Genomic DNA, 21,975 nt, shown 5'->3' with positions numbered 1-21,975 from the left:
CATAGACATCCCAGTCTATACTAGGTAGGTTGAAGTCGCCTCCGACTAATATAGCATGATCCGGGTACTTCTGCGATACCGAATGTAGACTCCCTTTGAATGATTCTAGAATTGTCACGGTGGAACCTGGTGGCCGATAATAACACCCCACAATTAACTTTATTTCCCCTAGCCCTGTTAAACGTGTCCAGAGAACTTCACAATCACACGCTACTTCGACCTCAGTAGACACAATATTTTTGTCAACTGCAATGAAGACACCGCCTCCTACAGTGTCTCGTCTTTCCGATACACGTTCCAACCCTCACTAAATATTTCAGAACTTCCTATCTCAGGGTTCAGCCAGGTCTCAGTCCCGAGAATAATTTGCGCGCCACACGCTTCCTGGAGGGCAGTAAATTCAGGAACTTTATTCCGAACATGTTTTGAACTACGACGAACTCTCCACTCGCTCTCGAAAAGGCGATTTTTAAATTTTGATTTTAAGATGCAAGTTGTTGATGTATTGCAATTTATTACATATTATGAAGCAGGCTACTTCGATTATTTGGATCTCTAGGAGCGAGTTACAACCACGTTCTATACATATTATTATTCTTTGACACTCCCTTAAATAATTTTTTGGGTGTGTTTGCAGAAGCCGGCCGGAGTGGCCATGCGCTTCTAGGCGCTACAGTCTGGAGCCGAGCGACCGCTACGGTCTCAGGTTCGAATCCTGCCTCGGGCATGGATGTTTGTGATGTCCTTAGGTTAGTTAGGTTTAATTATTTCTGAGTTCTAGGCGACTGATGACCTCAGAAGTTAAGTCGCATAGTGCTCAGAGCCATTTGAACCATTTTTTTTTTGTTTGCAGAATGTGGTACTACGCACCACTCATAACTCATATTCTGAAACATATAAATCGAAAAAAGATGTCAATGTGGATGAGAATAAAAAGACATATGGAATTTGTCACAATTTACAGAACACAGTCTAGTACCCTATCGTTCTTAAGTGTGCATGGAAACACGTGGTCAGCAAAATTTGAGCAGTACTACGTACTCTAAGCACACTTTTCGGTAGTGCGAAGAATAGCATGGCTGTGCCAGGTGCTAGCCGCTTCGAGTTCGCGCCGCTATGTGCATTGCAGTGCACATGTGCGTATCTGTGGCTACTTGCTTTTGATTGGTTGGTGCGAGGAGAACTGACAACAGCGCCTCGGTTTGCTAGAACCGTGTGACATCGCTTCTGAAATGATCACAGTATAACGCGGGGCTCTCCTTCGAAAATAATGCCGCTCAGTGCGCTCGCCTACCGATCCGATCGGCAGAGCGGCCGAAAGATACAGAATAGGGCTCCAGGCGGCGGTACTGACACTGGCAGAGGCCGCCATTTCCAAGGGATGCATTCGCGTCCGCCACACACGTGACCGGAAAATAGTGCCGTGAGTATTCCGCCGCTGGCCGTTATAAAGGAAGGGTCCAAGGGTCCAGAACTGCACATGTCAGTTCTTCTGGCTTCAAGAGCCTCTCTTAGACTCCAGGCAGTTGCTACTCACCCCACTGTCTTCAGATGCTCTCAAAGTCTAGCGTAGGGACTGATGTCGCTGTATTCAGCATTCATTTCCCTTTATGCAGTCAGACTGTATCCACGACAGACTTTTTTGTTGCTATGCTGGTGTTATTCAGGATGGCTTGATCGGACTCGGAATGGGTATTTGCCTATGAAGATCCTAATAGTGTTACTTTGTCAGACTCTGGAATCACCATACTGTCAAGTCTTCATAACCTGTGAGACACTGTAATTGTGATTTTGTTATTATCGTCGAAGCAGACGTTTCTTTCCTTGCTCAATAAACTGTTATAAACTTAGATCACTGTTTTCCCTGTGTCGATGTGAGCGACACATCAGCATGCAACGATCAGATTTCTGTGGGCTAAACGACTCAAGTGCACAGACATTCACTGTGATATCAGTGCTGTATATGATGAGGATGCAGTATCTCGCTCAGGTATTGTAAAGTGGTGTAGGAAATTCGACGGCAGACATATAGATCTCAATGACGAATGTCGCGATGGCAAGTCCGCAACGTTCAGTACCGTTGCAAATGTTGACCATGTGGATGTGATCATTGGTGAGGATCGCAGCATAACACCACAGGAAGTTGCCAGAACGCTGAACATTTGGTATGGCAGAGTGTTCTCCATTGTTCACAAGCACGTCAGATACCATAAACTGTGTGCCATGGGTCCCACAGATGCTAACCAATGTTCACAAGAGACAACGTTTCTATTCGTCACTGGCATTTTTGGAACGGTATTCTGTGGAGGACAAAGAGTTCCAGCACAGGGGATGAAACGTGGGTCTACCACTTCACCCCTGAAACAAAGAGAACATCGATGGAATGGGTGAACACCACATCACCACAAGGAAAGAAGGTCCAACGTTGAGCAGGAAAGGTGGTGATGACAGTGTTCTTTGACATGGAGTATGTGGTTGCAATTGGAATTTATGCTGAAAGACACGACAATCAATTCTGCTTCATATTGTCAAACGTTGCACCGGTAGCGTAAGGCAATTCAGAAAAAGCGGCGGGGAAATCTGATCGCCGATGTGATTTTGTTGCACTATAACGCAACACTGCAGTCGGCCCAACATAGTGGGAGGTATGGCAACATCCTCCATACAGTCCAGGCTTTGCACAATGCGGTTATCATGTGGTCGGTAAGATGAAAGAGGATTAACAATTAAGTCAGTCACATTCTCCCACAGCAAACTGTCATTCTGTCTGAAATAATACTTTCTAATGTAAACATATAGCAAAGTGCTGCCCATTTAAATGATTGTATTTTACTCTAGTTATAAGCTACGTTTATTTTTTTAGTCGCTCTCTATACTGTCTAATATATTCTGAAAGCATTGAACATAAAATTCACATTATTCTCCTAGAGAAGTTCAAATATTATGGTATCAGAGCTGTTGCTAATAACAGGCTTGCATCAAGTTTTTCTATAGGAATGCAGAGTGTCACATCAAGAAACCTGCGAATGTGCATAACGCAACATCATCCTCAGACTGGGAAATATTTTATTACACGTGTACCACAGGGGTCGATACAGGGTTCGCCCTTGCTGCATGTGAATAATTTGCCACTGTATACCTGAGAAGCTGAACTAATTCTGTTCGAGGGTAATGCAACCACTGTAACCAAGCTCAGTGGAGACTCTCCAACATTTGAAAATGTAAATAAAATTCCCTAGAAAATTGTTAACTGTTTCTGTACGATTGCACTGATATCGAACTTCGCTAAAACACAATGAAGCAATTCGGTACTGACCACACCATTAAAAATAATACAAGACGTGTGATCAACAAATGGAACAGTATCTATTAAATTCTTAGAGTTAATTATGATAAGAAAGTGAACTGTAGATCACATACTATAGATCTTTATAAATGTGTAAGCTCAGCAACTTTCATATTAGACATAAAAGTTTACTTACCTTACCTATGTTATAATAATGTCTTATGAAATTATATTAAGGCTCAGAATTTCATTCAGAAAGCAAATATTGCACAACAGTTCGTGATAAAAATATTTGGTGTCCACTGTAAAATTTCTTGTAGATCGCTCTTTAAATATACAAGCAAACTGACAACAGGCTGACGCTAAATTAACTTCCTTGTGAAGGCTGTTGTTGTCAACAATCAACTGTAGTTTCAAACAACAGTAACATTTATAAATATAATACTGAAAGGAGAAGTGACTTATATTATCTTCCCTCTGTCTTAGTGTGGCACACGAAGAGGTGAGATATTCAGTCATCAACATACCATCTGTTCTTACAGGTGTATAGGCAGAAGGCAATTTCGTTCTGCCTATAAACCTGTAAGAACAGATGGTGACATGAACTTCCGCCAGTCTGTTGAAATAGAACAAAAATGCACTGAAGATGGCTGTTTATAGCCGAAATCTAGATTTGTAAGAATAATAAAACCTGATGGAATTGCGACTGATTGCCTCTGCTTCCTTATAGTCTATGGTCGCTGTGCACAACGGTTCCCAATGGAATCAAAGCTAGTGAAGATCTCTCTCTCTCTCTCTCTCTCTCTCTCTCTCTCTGCCTCTCTTCCTCTCTTACTCACTCATACATAAACGCACGCACGCACGCACACACACACACACACACACACACACACACACACACACACACAAGACAAATATCAAAATATCAAACCACGCACACAACACAAGCAAAACCCGTAAGATAAACACACAGTGACAGTTGGCAACATTACAAACTGCAAACATCCCACACATTCAACACACAGTGAAAGGTCAAAGCAAAATGTTGTAATAAATATGGGTGGAAAAACGCCGGAAATCGGCCATCTGTAGTATGGGGAGTGAGTAAACGCATCTCCAGATCACACACATATATTAACAACAATGGATATCCTATGTAACACCGAGCGATTATTTAACCGAGCGAAACTTGTGCTGCAGCAGTTGTTTCTAAGTGGAAGAAAAAGAGAACAACATGAGAAAACGTAACATAGTACATAATTGTAACTACTATCTTGATTATATACACTGAAGCGCGAAAGAATCTGTTATAGGAATGCGTAATCAAATACAGAGATATGTAAACAGGCAGAATACGGCGCTGCGGTCGGCAACACGTAAATAGGTTAAAATGGTTCAAATGGCTCTGAGCACTATGCGACTTAACTTCTGAGGTCATCAGTCGCCTAGAACTTAGAACTAATTAAACCTAACTAACCTAAGGACATCACACACATCCATGCCCGAGGCAGGATACGAACCTGCTACCGTAGCGGTCGCGCGGTTCCAGACTGAAGCGCCTAAACTGCACGGCCACTCCTGCTGGCACACCTAAACAGGGCAAGTGTCCGGCGCAGTAGTTAGATCAGTTACTGCCGCTACAATGGCAAGTTATCGAGATTTAAGTGAGTTTGAACGTAGTGTACGTAGTGTTATAGTCGGCGGTCGAGCAGTGGGACACAGCATCTCCGAGGTAGCGATGAAGTGGGGATTTTCCCATAAGACCATTTCACGTGAATATCAGGAATCCGATAAAATATCAAATCTCCGACATCGCTGCGACTGGAAAAGGATCCTGCAAGAACGGGACCAACGAAGCAGAAGGGAATCGTTCAACGTGACAGAAGTGCAACCCTTCCGTTTAAACAGTTCTGCTGGCCACCAAACTCCCCAGGCATGAACATTATTGAGCATACTTGGGATGCCTTGCAACTTGCTGTTGAGAAGAGATCTCCACTCCTCGTACTGTTGCGGATTTATGGACGGTCCTGCAGTATGCAGCATGGTGTCAGTTCGCTCCAGCATTATTTCAGACATTAGTCGAGTCCATGGACGTCGTGTTGCGGCGCTTCTGTATACTCGTGGGGGCCCGACACGATATTAGGCAGGTGTACCAGTTTCTTCGGCTCTTCAGTGTATCTATAAAACCAACATGTATTACAAGCCACTGAAGATGCTTCATAAATAAAAGAAACGAAACAAGTTTGACAAAAAACAAAGTGCCTTTCATCTAGTTGCAAAGATTGAACATACCACCATGGAAATATTTCGTTATTGACATTTTATTCAGGGTATAGAAATGAAACTGGTCTGCAAAATATTTCTGAGACTCATTTGGAAAACTCATGTGGAAAACTGCACAGCGCATAAAACGCTGTGCCGGCCGGAGTGGCCGAGCGGTTAAAGGCGCTACAGTCTGGAACCGCACGACCGCTACGGTCGCAGGTTCGAATCCTGCCTCGGGCATGGATGTGTGTGATGTCCTTAGGTTAGTTAGATTTAAGTAGTTCTAAGTTCTAGGGGACTTATGACCACAGCAGTTGAGTCCCATAGTGCTCAGAGCCATTTGAACCATAAAACGCTGTGAACCATGATTTAGATGCACTATTATGCACTATTCGGTTGGTGTCACTTGTCTGCGCATGCGCGTCCGCTGCATGCTGAGTTCCGAGTAATTTACTAAATAAATGTCGTGTGAGGGGGGCCTCCCGTCGGGTATACCGTTCGCAGGCTGCAAGTCTTTCGATCTGACGCCAATTCGGCAACTTGCGCGTCGATGGGGATGAAATGATGATGATGATTAGGACAACACAACACCCAGTTCCTGAGCGGAGAAAATCTCCGACCCTGCAGGGAAACGAACCCGGACCCTTAGGATTGATATTCTGTCGCGCTGACCACTCAGCTACCGGGGGCGGACAGTAATTCACTGTGTCATTACGCTTGAGTTCGTGATAGCAGACGCGTTCAGTGACCAACTGAATTCAACATAAAATGGTGTTGACGATAAAGCAGCGAGTGTTCATCGTCGAGTTTTACATTAAGCACAATTCGTAGAGAACCTGCGCGAAACTGTTCTCGCAAAAATTTCAGCCTGGAAGTGTGGTCAAACTTTCAGCAAAGTCTGCATTGCAAAACTTGGCAGCAGAATAGCGATAAACAGGCTGTGCAGCGAATAAAAACGCTAACTGTCCGAAAAGAGTTTGAACATCAGAATGTTCGAGTGAAGGAAATTCTGGAACATAGAGTCAGACGAAATCGCTACGCCGTTTATCTACGCTAGTTTGAGTTAAAAGATCGTCATGTCGAAACATTGCCCGGTGGTGTGGCCGAGCGGTTCTAGGCGCTTCAGTCTGGAACCGCGCGACCGCTACGGTCGCAGGTTCGAATCCTGCCTCGAGCATGGATGTGTGTGATGTTCTTAGGTTAGTTAGGTTTAAGTAGTTCTAAGTTCTAGGGGACTGATGACCTCAGATGTTAAGTCCCATAGTGATTAGACGCATTTCAAACATTTTTTCGAAACATTAACAAAAACAACCTGGATCTGTATCCTTAACAATTTACTGATGTGCACGAGTTAAAGCGTGCAGACAAACTTTCGTGCTAATAGTTTCCGAGTGAAGTGCAATGAAGACTTTCGGATCCTCAGTTTTCCATTTCTTGTGATGAGGCCTAGTTCAACCTGGCAGTGTATGTGAACTCACAGAAGATGCGCCACTGCATCAGAAGACCTCCATCAGTACTTCGAAGAACAGTTACAGTCACATTGGTATTTGGTATGCAATGTGTGTTGGCATTGTAACGCGATTCTTGTGCCAAACTGTTAATGCTCACGGCCATGTTCAGAAACTGTTTATGATCAGTATATGGATCAGCTCCCAGTAGATGAACGACTGTAAGAGTATTTTCAGCAAGATGGAGCATCAGCATATGCGCAGACTTGGTAACCTTGTCACAAGCGCGTGAAGCATCCAGTGAGGAGAGGACCATCAACAGAGGCAGTGCAATCTCCTAGTTGTCTGAATCGTCTGATCTCTCTCTCTTTGATTTTGACCTGTGGGCTGAATTGAAGGGTCAGGCATACCCAAATAATCCTCACACAATGTAATGCCCAGAACAGAACACTGGAAACGCTGTTGCTGCGATGCCACAGGCAGAGCCGGTACACGCGTCTCACGGTTTGAAAAATCGAGCACAGCACTGCATGTATGCCCACAGAGGCCAGTTCCAACATCTTCTGTGATGTTCATTGGCGAGGGTCAATATTATCATTGCCAGGTTTATTTTGACCATTCTGTATAATCTGACTTGTGATATGAAAACCACATCTTCTGCAGAGAGATCCTTTTGTAATCAAAACTGGAAGTGATTGCGTAGCTCTCTTACTGGATAGGCGTTTTATTGTTGCTGTAAGGAGTGATGAGAGATGACTGTTTCATTTTATTATAGGATGTGGATTCACACAATGCCAGCAGTGGTGGCTGCCCCACTAGCAACCACTCCCCCACGAACTGTCGTGACACCTGCCCACGGTGTGTGTTGCAGGCTCTGACGAGGACTACTACTCCTGGATGGACCTGGGCCTGGGCTTCCTTGACGACTCCAGCAGCGAGGAGGCAGCCAGGCGAGAGCACAACCTACCTAGCGAGGCGGGCAGCAAACCCCTGGGAAATGGTGAGGTGGTCAACAACTCCCTGGGGCCTGGTGAGATGGCCAATCGAACCCTGGCTCGCCACAGGAGGGCCACGCCCAGTTGGAGTCTAGGTGCGTAGCTAGACAGTCACCCCCCAGACCACGTTTGCCATAGAAGTGATTCAATATTTACGATTGTCACTGATTATTAAAGCATCCCTTGCTGCATTCAATTGCAGACTCTTCTCTTGAAGTACAATGTTCAACATTTACTAAAGTACATTTCCATTTCTTACATGAATAACTCTTTCGTTCTAATCGATTATGTTGCCTGCGTCAACTGAGGTCAAAAACTGGGGTAGAGTACGTCCATGTTCGGCTCTATACAGACCCCTGTACGATGGCACTGCTGTGCTGAGAGAGAGAGAGAGAGAGAGAGAGAGAGAGAGAGAGAGAGAGAGAGAGAGTGTCTTCGTCAGCCTCGCCCACTTCTCGTTGCGGATTGGAGCGAGGCATCGCTAACATCTGTGGTAGCGATAATTTGCCACGATGTTTAGACTCTACCATCTATTCAGAGAGTGTCTAACAATTATGTCAACATACACACACTTTCGAGCCTTCACTGAGTCTGTAACTATAGTACCAGACAACATGACACTAGGAAGAAGCGCAGTATCTAAATGGCGATCAAATATTAAAATAAATTACAGAAATGAATGATGAGATACACGACTAGCTGTTAGCACATAAACGCAAGTCGCCATGGCCATATGAATACAAAATAGTGCGCTTTTTTATCGCAGGGATATAACAGTGACGTTTCTCTGTCCCAAGTTTTTATTTGACGCAGCACATAGGTTTCCCCTTACTGGAGGTGGAATAAACAAGAGTACAAACGTTTTATTTGCATTGATGAAAACTTTAAGCTTTCCATCTGAAGCGTCGACTGTAGTGTGAAAGTTGTGCGACATATTACTCTTCCTTTAATGGAACACATTTGGGGTTCTGTACCTTGCATCAATGAATTTTCGTCTTTCACCCCCACAATCTCACAAAACACACCTTCGTTAAAAGCCATCTGATCCCCCAACAGTCGGTCATTTCGCCTTGCCAGTGCTAAATTACGGCAGCAAGATCGCGTGTCCATCTTGCACACTAATAACAAATCACGATTAGCCTTACACCCCTGGGTGCTCCAGTAAGAGAGGACGAGTCGACAAGATTGAAACGAGTGTAGCGCAACAGTTCTCGTTATGTAGCCTGCACAGGATACGGTGGCCGATGTGCACTGACCAATTTACGTCCAAAACGCTGGGCGAGTTCATTGGTTTGTTCAGAGTGGGAGGCCGACAGTGCCTGTAACCTTTCAGCCGATCGGCGATGACAGCGTCGAGGCGCACGCCCTGTAGATTTTCTCATCATGTCGTGCTATATGCCTGCCCAGAGTCGAATCCAGGAGTTCGGGGAAAGGGTGGGGGGCGTCTGAGCTCACAGAAATATTGTGTTACTGTGCCGTCTCCAAATTCTCGAGAGTAAACAAAAGTGTTTTCTTAATTATCTGATGTAGTTCTGGGAGAGGAAAGCCTGCGGTCCCATACCCCTTCCCCCCCCCCCCCCCCCTACTTACCCTAGATTCACCTCCTGTGTCTCCCAGTCCATCACTCAGCGAAGGGTATCTAACTAAAGGTGGTGTGTTATTGCCCTAACCTCGCATTTAAATCTCTTACATTCAAAACGATCAGTTTGCTAGTGATTTCAACCACAAGCTGTTTTTCTGTGATACTATACCAGACTACTGTTATATGAGTCTAAGGACATTAAAGGGAGGCAGTAATTGAAAAGACAGTGTGAAAGTTATTGAATTTGCGTTGAGTAAGCAGAAATTTGAAAAGGTGGTTAAAGTGCAGGGAGAGGAAAGAATGACTTTAAGGTTTCCTCACGAAATTGGGATCTATATTACTCAGTCTCAGTTGCAGCTTGACTAACAGCTTCCAGAGGCAACAAAAACTTGGTTTTCAATATCTAAATGGCATCCGTCCATCCTTGAGGGATGATGGTGTAGCATGCTTGGTTCAGAGTCTGCAGCGTCTGCTGTGGCTAAAACGTCCCACTCGAGAGTGGCAGTCCCTACTGCAGTTTGGACATGTGAAATTTGAGGGACTTCGAACAGAAGCCGCTCTGTCTCTTCGCTTTGTCCTCTTCCTGATTTGTTCCTGTGTGCGTTCGTCCTCTGAGAGCTTGACGCCGTTGCGCACAGTTACTCGCCACTTAACACGGTCATCTGCAAGGCTTTCCCAGCGACTTGGATTGATTCTGGTCTTGGTCAGGTCTCTCTTGCAGACATCCTTGAAACGAAGATCCGGTCGTCCCACTGGCCTCACACCTTCCTGAAGTTCGCCGTGCAGCAGCTGTTTCGGTATCCGTTCAGGATCCATGCGCCTGACATGTCCCAACCATCTTAGACGTCGATGACTCAGGAGTGCAAAGATGCTGGTTGTGCTTTCACGATGAAAGATTTCGGTGTTGGGTACTCTATCTCTCCAAGAGATCTGAAGAATCTTCCGGAGACAGCGGAGATGGAAGCTGTTGAGTCGAGATTCATGCCTAGAAAGAGTTGTCCATGTCTCACAGCTATAGAGAAGGGTGCTTATAACACAAGTGTTGTAGACTTTTAATTTAGTTTTTGTGGTAAGCAGTCCGTTGTTCCATACTCTGTTTTTCAATCTAGCCATGACAGATGATGCCTTTGCGATTCTGTTAGTAAGTTCAGTGTCCATGGACAAGTTGCTACATATTGTGGATCCCAAGTAGGTAAACTCATCAACTATTTGGAGAGGATTGCCATCAATGTTAATGGATGGAAGGTTGCTAGTGCTCTGCGCCATGATCTTAGTCTTTTGAAGGCTGATGAGTAGACCAAACTTTTCACAGGCATTTCATAATTTGTTGATTATATACTGCAGCTCATCTTCTGTGTTCGCTACTAGAGCTGCATCGTCCGCGTATAACAACTCACGGATAACAACTGTATTTACTTTGGTCTTGGCCTTGAGGCGAGCAATGTTGAAAAGATTTCCATCAGACCTCGTATGTAGATACACTCCCTCCTCACAGTCTTCAAAGGCAAATCTGAGCAGAAGGGAAAAGAAAATCCCAAATAATGTAGGAGCTAACACACACCCCTGTTTCACACCGCTATTAACAGGGAATGCTTCTGATGTTTTACCATTGAAGTAAATTGTTGCTTGTGTTTTCTCATGGAAAGAGACAATTATCTGCAGTAGTTTAGGTGGGCATCCAATCTTCTGCAACAGTTTGAAAAGCCCATTTCTGCTCACTAAATCAAACGCTTTAACAAGGTAAATGAAAGCAATATAAAGTGGCCTCTGCTGCTCACGACATGTCTCTTGTAGCTGTCTTAAGGAGAAGATCATATCTACGGTTGATCGGCCGGGCCTGAAGCCTCACTGAGATTCTGGGTAAATTCTGGAAGCTAAGATGTGTAATCGCATTAGGATGACTCTTGCATAAGCTTTCCCGGCTACACTTAGTAATGAAATACCTCGGTAATTGTTACAGTCACTTCTGTTCCCTTTCTGTTTATACAGAGTAACTATCCTCGAATTCCACATACTCATCGGGACATAACCTTCTTCCCAGCTGGTTGTGATAAGTGAATATAAATGTTCAATATCTAATGTAACTGTTATTGACCGAAATTAAAACCTTAAGATGCAGCCATAGCCTACTCGTTAAGTGATGTAATCTTAGGTTAAAAATTATGATCCGGTCCCAGTGTACTCATTAAGTGACATAATCTTATGCTGGAGGCTTAACACGCTGAGACAGGTATTGCAGGTACCTACTGTACAGCTGTGCTCTGGGGGAGCGAAACTCACTGCGTGCCGATACCCAGGTTATATTCGTCCAGTATCTGAGAATGAGAGCAGTTTCCAACAAACTTTATGGATAATATTAAACCTTTACGAAACTTTTTCTCGCTGACACCCCCACAAAATGATGAAAGGCAAAAATTTTATTATGTACTACTTTTCCGCTGCTCACGCAGTAAAACTGCAGCATCAGGTGTAAGCGAGAACGTCTTCTTTTAAAGTTGAAATGTGTAAATTGTCCCGGTGAGCCGATATACATTGACTAGACACCGTCAAAAATAATGAATTACGAATTCAATGGCTACTAAATGAAACAAGAATTACAATTAATTCGGTTTATTTCGTTAAACCGAATTAATTGTAATAATAAAACTCGAAATACTTAAGTAAAACTTAGGCTCATTTGATAAAAGGGTCTTGGGTAAGACTCTTATAATCGTATAAATCAAACAATTGTAGTCGCGAAGTTGCACTGTGATTGTCGTGAAGGTAGTATAAAAGACAGATAGTACCAAAGAAGGGAATGCGTTGCATCTGTGGCAGGAGTTGAAAGCAAATTGGTCATTTGAATCTGAATGCAAGTCTTCAAAGTGAGGCCTCAAGTTACTGAAAGCCTATGAAAATGACTTTATTGTCCTTACGTATCATATGGTGGTGGCTCGATCTCACCATGGCAATCTGTAGGGTACAGAGTGAAACGGCTGCGGAATCACTCATTGGCAGCACGCAAATGACCATCGCCGTTGGCTAGGTCAAATCGACCCGCAATCTTTGTGGGTCTCTCATCTCATCTGCTCTGACTGTGTCACAGCACGGTATGGGTGGAAGCTGCCACGGATCAAGCGACGGTGGCTCTCCGTGATGAAGAGTTGAATATGAAGAAATTTTATATGGAATTCTTACGAAAAGTGAAACTCGTCTTTCTGCGTTTTGATCTTTTTACTCTGTTCTGGTAGCCCATTCACGCTCAAGAGACAAACACAGAGAAGGTAAAGCCGGCCGTAGTGGCCGAGCGGTTCTAGGCGCTGCAGTCTGGAATCGCGCGACCGCTGCGGTCGCAGGTTCGAATCCTGCCTCGGGCGTGGATGTGTGTGATGTCCTTGGGTTAGTTAGCATTAAGTAGTTCTAAGTTCTAGGGAACTGATGACATCCGATGTTAAGTCGCATACTGCTCAGAGCCATTTTGAACAGAGAAGGTAATCATGTTGGACTTCGAGGTCTCGAGCAAAGTCGACACTATAACTCATCCCAAAGGTGTTCCATTCGGTTCAGGTCGCGATTCTGGGTAGGCCGCTCCATTTCAAGAATGTTGTCGTCCACAAACCATTAACTCCCAGGCGCTGCTGCTTTATGACAGGGTGCATTTTCGTGTTGATACAATCAGTCATCGTCTCTGAACTGTTCCTATGCTGTGCGCAACGCACAATGTTGTAAAATACTTTCATGTCCTCCCAAATGTAGCGTTATGTTAAGCGTTATAACGGGATCACATCCTAGCCACGAGAAACACTCCTATACCGTAACACCACCTCCTTCATAGCTCACTACTGGCACTTCACATCAGATTGCTGCAGGGTATAGCGTGATTTGTCACTAGGAACTATTCGTTCCCAGTCATCCACTGTCCAGCGGCTTCGCCCTTTACACCACCTCAACTGCCGCTCACCACTGATTACGGAAATATGTGGACTCTGAGGAGTTTCTCGTCCATTGTACCCCATTCTTGTAAACTTCCTACACGCAGTCATTGCGTTATGTGGACTGCACATAGTACTCTGGAACTCAGGACTGATTTCTTCCACTGATCCCACGCGATTTTTTACAACAACGCTCCGCAATGCTCCACGATGCCTGTCCGTCACTTCATGAGTTCTGTCTGGTCTTAGTTTAGCTGTAGCTGCTCCTTCGCAATACCAGTTCACAGCTTCATTAGCAACAGCCAACTTCAGCAACTTTAGAAAGGTTGAAATATCCCTGCTGGTTTTATTACTCAGGTGACAGCCAACAACTAGTCGACATTTGGAGTCTGTGAGGTAACGGGGTGTTGTGGCGCCCTGAAAATATTCTAAGTTCGGAGTTGGCGTGGCCGCACGGGCTGCTCGGCAGGCCGACCACGTGGTGCCGGATGTTGGCCGAAGCAAGGGGGGTACAGCCCGATCACGTGGCTGGGAATTCCGTGTTGACGCTGTGACGAGGACGGTGCTTTGTGTCGGTGAAGGAGACACGCCGGAAGAGCCAAAAATGGCGGACTTTGCGAAACCTTAATGGCAGACATTTCACAGTTCGCATAGAAATTAATAGTAGCCAGATGAATCATGATACCTCAAAAAGAAACATGTACATTACCATTATTTGCAGGACGATTCTGATGGTGTAATCAGATTTTCAATATCTTCATTAGTTTAAAGTTTAGTATCTACATCTACATCCATACTCCACAAGCCACCTGACGGTGTGTGGCGGAGGGTACCTTGAATACTTCTATCGGTTCTCCCTTCTATTCCAGTCTCGTATTGTTCGTGGAAAGAAAGATTGTCGGTATGCCTCTGTGTGGGCTCTAATCTCTCTGATTTTATCCTCATGGTCTCTTCGCGAGATATACGTAGGAGGGAGCAGTATACTGCTTGACTCCTCGGTGAAGATATGTTCTCGAAACTTCAACAAAAGCCCGTACCGAGCTACTGAGCGTCTCTCCTGCAGAGTCTTCCACTGGAGTTTATCTATCATCTCCGTAACGCTTTCGCGATTACTAAATGATCCTGTAACGAAGTGCGTTGCTCTCCGTTGGATCTTCTCTATCTCTTCTATCAACCCTATCTGGTACGAATCCCACAATGCTGAGCAGTATTCAAGCAGTGGGCGAACAAGCGTACTGTAACCTATTTCCTTTGTTTTCCGATTGCATTTCCTTAGGATTATTCCAATGAATCTCACTCCGGCTTCTGCTTTACCGACGATCAACTTTATATGATCATTTCATTTTAAATCACTCCTAATGCGTACTCCCAGATAATTTATGGAATTAACTGCTTCCAGTTGCTGACCTGTTATATTGTAGCTAAATGATAAGGGATCTATCTTTCTATGTATTCGCAGCACATTACACTTGTCTACATTGAATTTCAATTGCCATTCCCTGCACCATGCGTAAATATGCTGCAGATCCTCCTGCATTTCAGTACAATTTTCCATTGTTACAACCTCTCAATACACCACAGCATCATCTGCAAAAAGCCTCAGTGAACTTCCGATGTCATCCACAAGGTCATTTATGTATGTTGTGAATAGCAACGGTCCTACGGCACTCCCCTGCGGCACACCTGAAATCATTCTTACTTCGGAAGACTTCTCTCCATTGAGAATGACATGCTGCGTTCTGTTATCTAGGAACTCTTCAATCCAATCACACAATTGGTCTGATAGTCCATATGCTCTTACTTTGTTCATTAAACGACTGTGGGGAACTGTATGAACGGACGCCTTGCGGAAGTCAAGAAACACGGAATCTACCTGGGAACCCGTGTCTATGGCCCTCTGAGTCTCGTGGACGAATAGCGTGAGCTGGGTTTCACACGATCGTCTTTTTCGAAACCCATGCTGATTCCTACAGAGTAGATTTCTAGTCTCCAGAAAAGTCATTATACTCGAACACAATACGTGTTCCAAAATTCTACAACTGATCGACGTTAGAGATATAGGTCTATAGTTCTGCACATCTGTTCGACGTCCCTTCTTGAAAACGGGGATGACCTGTGCCCTTTTTCAATCCTTTGGAACGCTACGTTGTTCTAGAGACCTACGGTACACCGCTGCAAGAAGGGGGGCAAGTTCCTTCGCGTACTCTGTGTAAAATCGAACTGGTATCCCATCAGGTCCAGCGGCCTTTCCTCTTCTGACGATAGCTTATACAAGTAACACCCAGCAAAGAATTTCCAAAATCTAAACGGTTCTTCAGATTTTGTCATTCGACGTGTCTTTAGAAAGCTATAGTGCAAACCTAAATTGATATAAATTACAGGCTTGTAACTTGAATAGTACATGAGTTATTGGAGGTCAAAGTGGCCGATTACTATCGAGCGCGACAGGCCATACGCACTGCACAGTTACACGAAAAAACGGTAGCAGCATGCTTATAAATATATTTACTCAGCTATGTCTTTGTTTGTATCCGATATATACTATTCATGAAGAAACTGAGTAAATATTTACTGTGTTTTAGGAAGCACAGAGACATTAGGCTACTGGCCTACCTTTTGTTGCTATTCCTTTGATATACGTTATTTAATTTGTATATGTATATAATAATGTGTGTTACAGCGTGTTTATGGTCCAGCCGTAGGAATATTTCTTTAATTTCGAGTTATTTAAGTGTAAATCCAGTATTTCGAAAGTGTTTCAATATGTTTGTGAGTGTACGTTGGCTTGGAGACATGGAGGGAGAGCTCTAGCCAATTACAGCGCTCTTTACTAAGAGAGACGTATGGATGTTGGGGAGAAGCATCGTTTCCAGAGAGGCATGCGGTAGTTCGGAAGAGTGCGGCGCGAGGGAGAGTCGCACAGGACACGGAGAGTGCTGGACGTGATGGCGCGATGGACGCAAAGTCACGGGAAAGACTTGGAGTGGAGCAGTTTGCGCGTGATCGCGAGAGATAGAAATACTTCGGAGTGCCGACTTGTGTTCTTGTGAGATTTCTGTGGCGTCTGCAGTGAAGACGTAGTACGCGTTTGGAAGTGAATATCTCGCGAGCTATGTTGTTGTTCATAACCAATTACGCGCAGTAGGAATCTATTGTTTCCCTGTTATTCAACTTATGTTTCATTTAGTTGATGGACCATCGGCACCAATAAGTGTTTTGCAGAAATATAGGGCATTCTGAAAAGTACTTCTACCATCATACTCATCATTTAAAGTCGTTAAAATAGTACCTGCAGATTTTATGTAATTGCAATATTTCATTTATAAATTTCTATATTAATTTGCAATTGCCGAGTGATAAGAAGCTTCGACCATTCCATTCATGTGTGTATTCATATTGTATACTGTAGACTCAGCAATATTTGGCTTGTAATGCGGCAGCTACGTATCCCAGCCCCTAGACAACGAAACCAGCCAAAACTTTTAATATTTCAACTCTGAGTCAGAGGATACGTAGTTGAGAGACAACGCCCCACATCCTTTCATCATTTTATTTGAAAGCCCGCAAGTTACTTAGCCATCGGACCTCTGTCTGGTTTCATGCCGTCCACAATGAATTCCTCTCCTGCACCTACCTTTTCATCTCAGAAGAGCACTTGCAACCTACGTTCTCAATTATGTGTTGGATGTATTCCAGTCTCTGTCTTCCTCTACAGTCCCTCTAGTACTATGCAAGTTATTCTCTGACGTCTTAACAGACGTCTTATCATCCTGTGCCTTATTCTTGTCAGTGTTTTCCATATATTCCTTTCCTCGCTGATTCGCCGGAGTATCTCCTCATTCCTTACTTTCCCTCTAATTTTCAGCATTGTCCTGCAGCACCACATCTCAAATTCTTCTGCTCTCTTCTGTTCCGGTTCTAACACAGTCTGTCTCACTGCTTACATTGCTGTGCTCCAAACGTAAATTCCCAGAAATTTATTCCTCACATTCAGACCTATGTTTCATTCCAGTAGACTTCTCTCGGCCAGGAATGTCCTTATCACCAGTACTAGTCTGCCTTTTATATCCTCCTTGCGCACCACCGCTACGGTCGCAGGGTCGAATGCTGTCTCGGGCATGGATGTGTGTGATGTCCATAGGTTAGTTAGGTTTCAGTAGTTCTAAGTTCTAGGGGACTGATGACCTCAGAAGTTAAGTCCCATAGTGCTCAAAGCCATTTGAATTTTGTCCTCCTTGCTCCGTCCGTCATGTTTTATTTTGCTGCCTAGATAGCAGAATTTCTTAACTTCATCTATTTCGTAGTCACCATTATGATGTTACGTTTCTTGCTATTCTCGTTTCTTCTATTTCTCATTACTTTCGCCTTACTTCGATTTACTCTCAACCAGTATTCTGTGTTTATTGGACTGTTCAAATGGGTCTGAGCACTAAGGGACTTAACATCTGAGGTCATCAGTCACCTAGCATCTAGAACTGCTTAAGCCTAACTAACCTAAGGACATCACACACATCCATGCCCGAGGCAGGATTCGAACCTGCGACCGTAGCGGTCCGCGGTTCCACATTGAACCGCTCGGCCAGAACTGCCGGCTATTGGACTGTTCATTCCAGTCAACGGGTCCTGTAATCCTTCTTCACTTTCACTAAGCATAGAAATATCATCAGCTATTCTTAGCTTTGATATACTTTCAGCATGAATTTTAGTCCCACTCCTGAACCTTTCTTTTCCTTTCCGTCGTTGCTTCTTCGATGTACAGACTGGACAGTACGGGCGAAATACTACATCCCTGTCTTACACCCTTTTTAATCCGTGCAGTTTGTACTTGGTATTCCACTCTTACTTTTCCATCTTCGTTCTTGTACATGTTGTATATTACCCTTCTCGCCGTACAGCTTACCCTTATTTTTCTCAGGATTTCGAACGTCTTGCACCATATTACACTGTGGAACGCTTTCGACAAATTCTATGAACGTTTCTTGATTTTTTTGACTCTTGCTTCCTGTGTCAACCACAACGTCAGACCTTGCTTTCCCTTTCCTAAAGCCAAACTGGTCGGCATTCAACATATCCTCAGTTTTATCTTCCATTCTTCTGCATATTTTCTTGCCAGACACTTCAATGCATGGGCTGTTAAACAGATTGTGCGTTAATTCTCGCATTTTGCCTGCCCTTGCAGTATACGGAATTATGTGGATCGCTAGTTTCATACAGTTTACACAGCAACGTGAATTATCCTTTTCTTACCACATCCCCCAATGATTTTAGGTAACTCGATGGAATGTTATTGATTCCTTGTGCCTTATTTCAATTTAAGTCCTCCAAAGCTCTTCTAAATGCTGATTCTAATACTGGATCCCCTCTCAACTCCCTGTCGATTCCTATGTCTTCTTCTATCACATCATCAGCCAAGTCCTTTGCCTCGCAATGGCCTTCAGTGTACTCTTTCCGGCTATCCATTCTCTTCTCTGCAGTGGAATTTCCATTACACACTTACTGTTACTAACCTTGCTTCTAATTTCGCCAAAGTTTGTTTTGACTTATCTACATGCTAAGTCAGTCTTTCCGACAATCGTTTCCTTTTCGATTTCTTCCCCTGTTCCCCTTTTTTATGTAGCCATTTCGTCTTAGGTTCCCTGCACTTCCTATTTATGTCGTTCCTGAGTGACATATATTTCTGTATTCCTGAATTTCCCTGAACATTCTAGTATTTACTTCTTTGGCCGACCAACTGAAGTATTTCTTCTGTTACCCATGGTTTCTCCGCAGTTACCTTCGTTGTACCTGCGTTTTTCTCTTCAACTCCCGTGATTGTCCTTTTTTAAAAAAATTCATTCCTCTTCAACTGAACTGCCTACTGAACTACACTCCTGGAAATTGAAATAAGAACACCGTGAATTCATTGTCCCTGGAAGGAGAAACTTTATTGACACATTCCTGGAGTCAGATACATCACATGATCATACTGACAGAACCACAGGCACATAGACACAGGCAACAGAGCATGCACAATGTCGGCACTAGTACAGTGTATATCCACCTTTCGCAGCAATGCAGGCTGCTATTCTCCCATGGAGACGATCGTAGAGATGCTGGATGTAGTCCTGTGGAACGGCTTGCCATGCCATTTCCACCTGGCGCCTCAGTTGGACCAGCGTTCGTGCTGGACGTGCAGACCGCGTGAGACGACGCTTCATCCAGTCCCAAACATGCTCAATGGGGGACAGATCCGGAGATCTTGCTGGCCAGGGTAGTTGACTTACACCTTCTAGAGCATGTTGGGTGGCACGGGATACATGCGGACGTGCATTGTCCTGTTGGAACAGCAAGTTCCCTTGCCGGTCTAGGAATGGTAGAACGATGGGTTCGATGACGGTTTGGATGTACCGTGCACTATTCAGTGTCCCCTCGACGATCACCAGTGGTGTACGGCCAGTGTAGGAGATCGCTCCCCACACCATGATGCCAGGTGTTGGCCCTGTGTGCCTCGGTCGTATGTACTCCTGATTGTGGCGCTCACCTGCACGGCGCCAAAAACGCATACGACCATCATTGGCACCAAGGCAGAAGCGGCTCTCATCGCTGAAGACGACACGTCTCCATTCGTCCCTTCATTCACGCCTGTCGTGACACCACTGGAGGCGGGCTGCACGATGTTGGGGCGTGAGCGGAAGACGGCCTAACGGTGTGCGGGACCGTAGCCCAGCTTCATGGAGACGGTTGCGAATGGTCCTCGCCGATACCCCAGGATCAACAGTGTCCCTAATTTGCTGGGAAGTGGCGGTGCGGTCCCCTACGGCACTGCGTAGGATCCTACGGTCTTGGCGTGCATCCGTGCGTCGCTGCGGTCCGGTCCCAGGTCGACGGGCACGTGCACCTTCCGCCGACCACTGGCGACAACATCGATGTACTGTGGAGACCTCACGCCCCACGTGTTGAGCAATTCGGCGGTACGTCCACCCGGCCTCCCGCATGCCCATTATACGCCCTCGCTCAAAGTCCGTCAACTGCACATATGGTTCACGTCCACGCTGTCGCGGCATGCTACCAGTGTTAAAGACTGCGATGGAGCTCCGTATGCCACGGCAAACTGGCTGACACTGACGGCGGCGGTGCACAAATGCTGCGCAGCTAGCGTCATTCGACGGCCAACACCGCGGTTCCTGGTGTGTCCGCTGTGCCGTGTGTGTGATCATTGCTTGTACAGCCCTCTCGCAGTGTCCGGAGCAAGTATGGTGGGTCTGACACACCGGTGTCAATGTGTTCTTTTTTCCATTTCCAGGAGTGTATTTAATATCGCAGTATCTATAGCCTCTGAGGACTTCAAGAATATCTCTCTATTCCTTAATGCTTCAGTATCGCACTTTTTTGCATTGATTCTTCCTGTCTAGTCTCTTAAACTTCAACCTACTCTTCATTATTACCAGACTGTGATCTGAGTCTATATGTACCCCTGGGCACGCCTTACAATCCAATATCTAATTTCGGAATCTCTGTCTGACCATGATGTAATCTAACTGAAATCTTGCTGTATCTCCCGACATTTTCCAGGTATAGCTCCTCTTGTGATTCTTGAACACAGTATACGCTATTACCACCTGAAATTTATTTCAGAACTCAATTAGTCTTTCTTATGCCGGAAGTTTTCGGCCGCCATTGCTGATGAGTTATATTCAAAATTTAAGCGGTGGTGGGGCTCGTAAGCAGGACCGAGGTCGTTTCGGTTACTAATCAAAGAAGCTATCATCTTTTTTCCTATTTTATTCGTTGCATTTGTTCTTGGCGGACTCATTTGACACCTGTTCAAGTTCATCGTTGATTCTTTTATTCATTTTTTTCATTTTTTAGTACAGAGAGCAGCCAGGCCTCTGACCGAACATGTTGACGTACCGTGCTGGTCTCCTAGGCCATTTAGGCTTCTGTACTAAGAACGCAATACTCCCCTTCTGCTTTTATAATGGTGTCTCATGACGTCTAGTGGTCAGCTCTACAAATATATAGGGGAGTCCAGATACTGTTGATCAGATAGTGTATATTATAAAACGCAATGTCAATGCTCGACCTCCACTATTTCTCAACTGACTCCCTCATCCAATTCCCTCATCGCCTCCTATGACAGCACTGTAGGAATTTCCGTTTTACTCGTCAGTTAACCAGTTCCGCCAACTTCTTGTGCTCTGGTCAAATGACTGTGCCCATTCGATCCGATCGGAATCCAATTACGGTTCTATCGGAAGTTCACTGGTTGCACTAAGCAGCGCTACACCATGAAGCTGTATTAGGCACGGTCCCATATATGGTGGTATCTCCTTGTCGATGTACAATATCTGAACTGACGCATACACCGAGTTATAGGGCAGGCTATGGCTTAACGTTGTGACACATCACCCCTTTACTTAGCTCCTAAAACAAGATTGATCGCTTTCAGCTGTCTTTGATACAAACCGTACCAACACCGATAACTGTAAACAAATTGTTGAGCCGGTGA

General features: G+C 44.7%; 1 protein-coding gene across 1 annotated transcript in view; it reads left to right on the top strand.

Annotated features, from left to right (window-relative positions):
- LOC126175113 (uncharacterized) overlaps nt 1-21,975 on the top strand; it is a 235,849-nt gene that overhangs the window by 116,805 nt on the left and 97,069 nt on the right. The window contains exon 3 of the mRNA XM_049921666.1: nt 7,871-8,089. Within this exon, the coding sequence (XP_049777623.1) occupies nt 7,871-8,089 (219 nt within the window). The remainder of the gene's footprint in view (nt 1-7,870; nt 8,090-21,975) is intronic.

This window comes from Schistocerca cancellata, chromosome 3 (assembly GCF_023864275.1).
Source record: "Schistocerca cancellata isolate TAMUIC-IGC-003103 chromosome 3, iqSchCanc2.1, whole genome shotgun sequence".
Classification (NCBI taxonomy): Eukaryota; Metazoa; Arthropoda; class Insecta; order Orthoptera; family Acrididae; genus Schistocerca; species Schistocerca cancellata.
The sequence above is the reverse complement of the archived record's forward strand: the minus strand, read 5'-3'. Positions and strand labels throughout refer to the sequence as shown.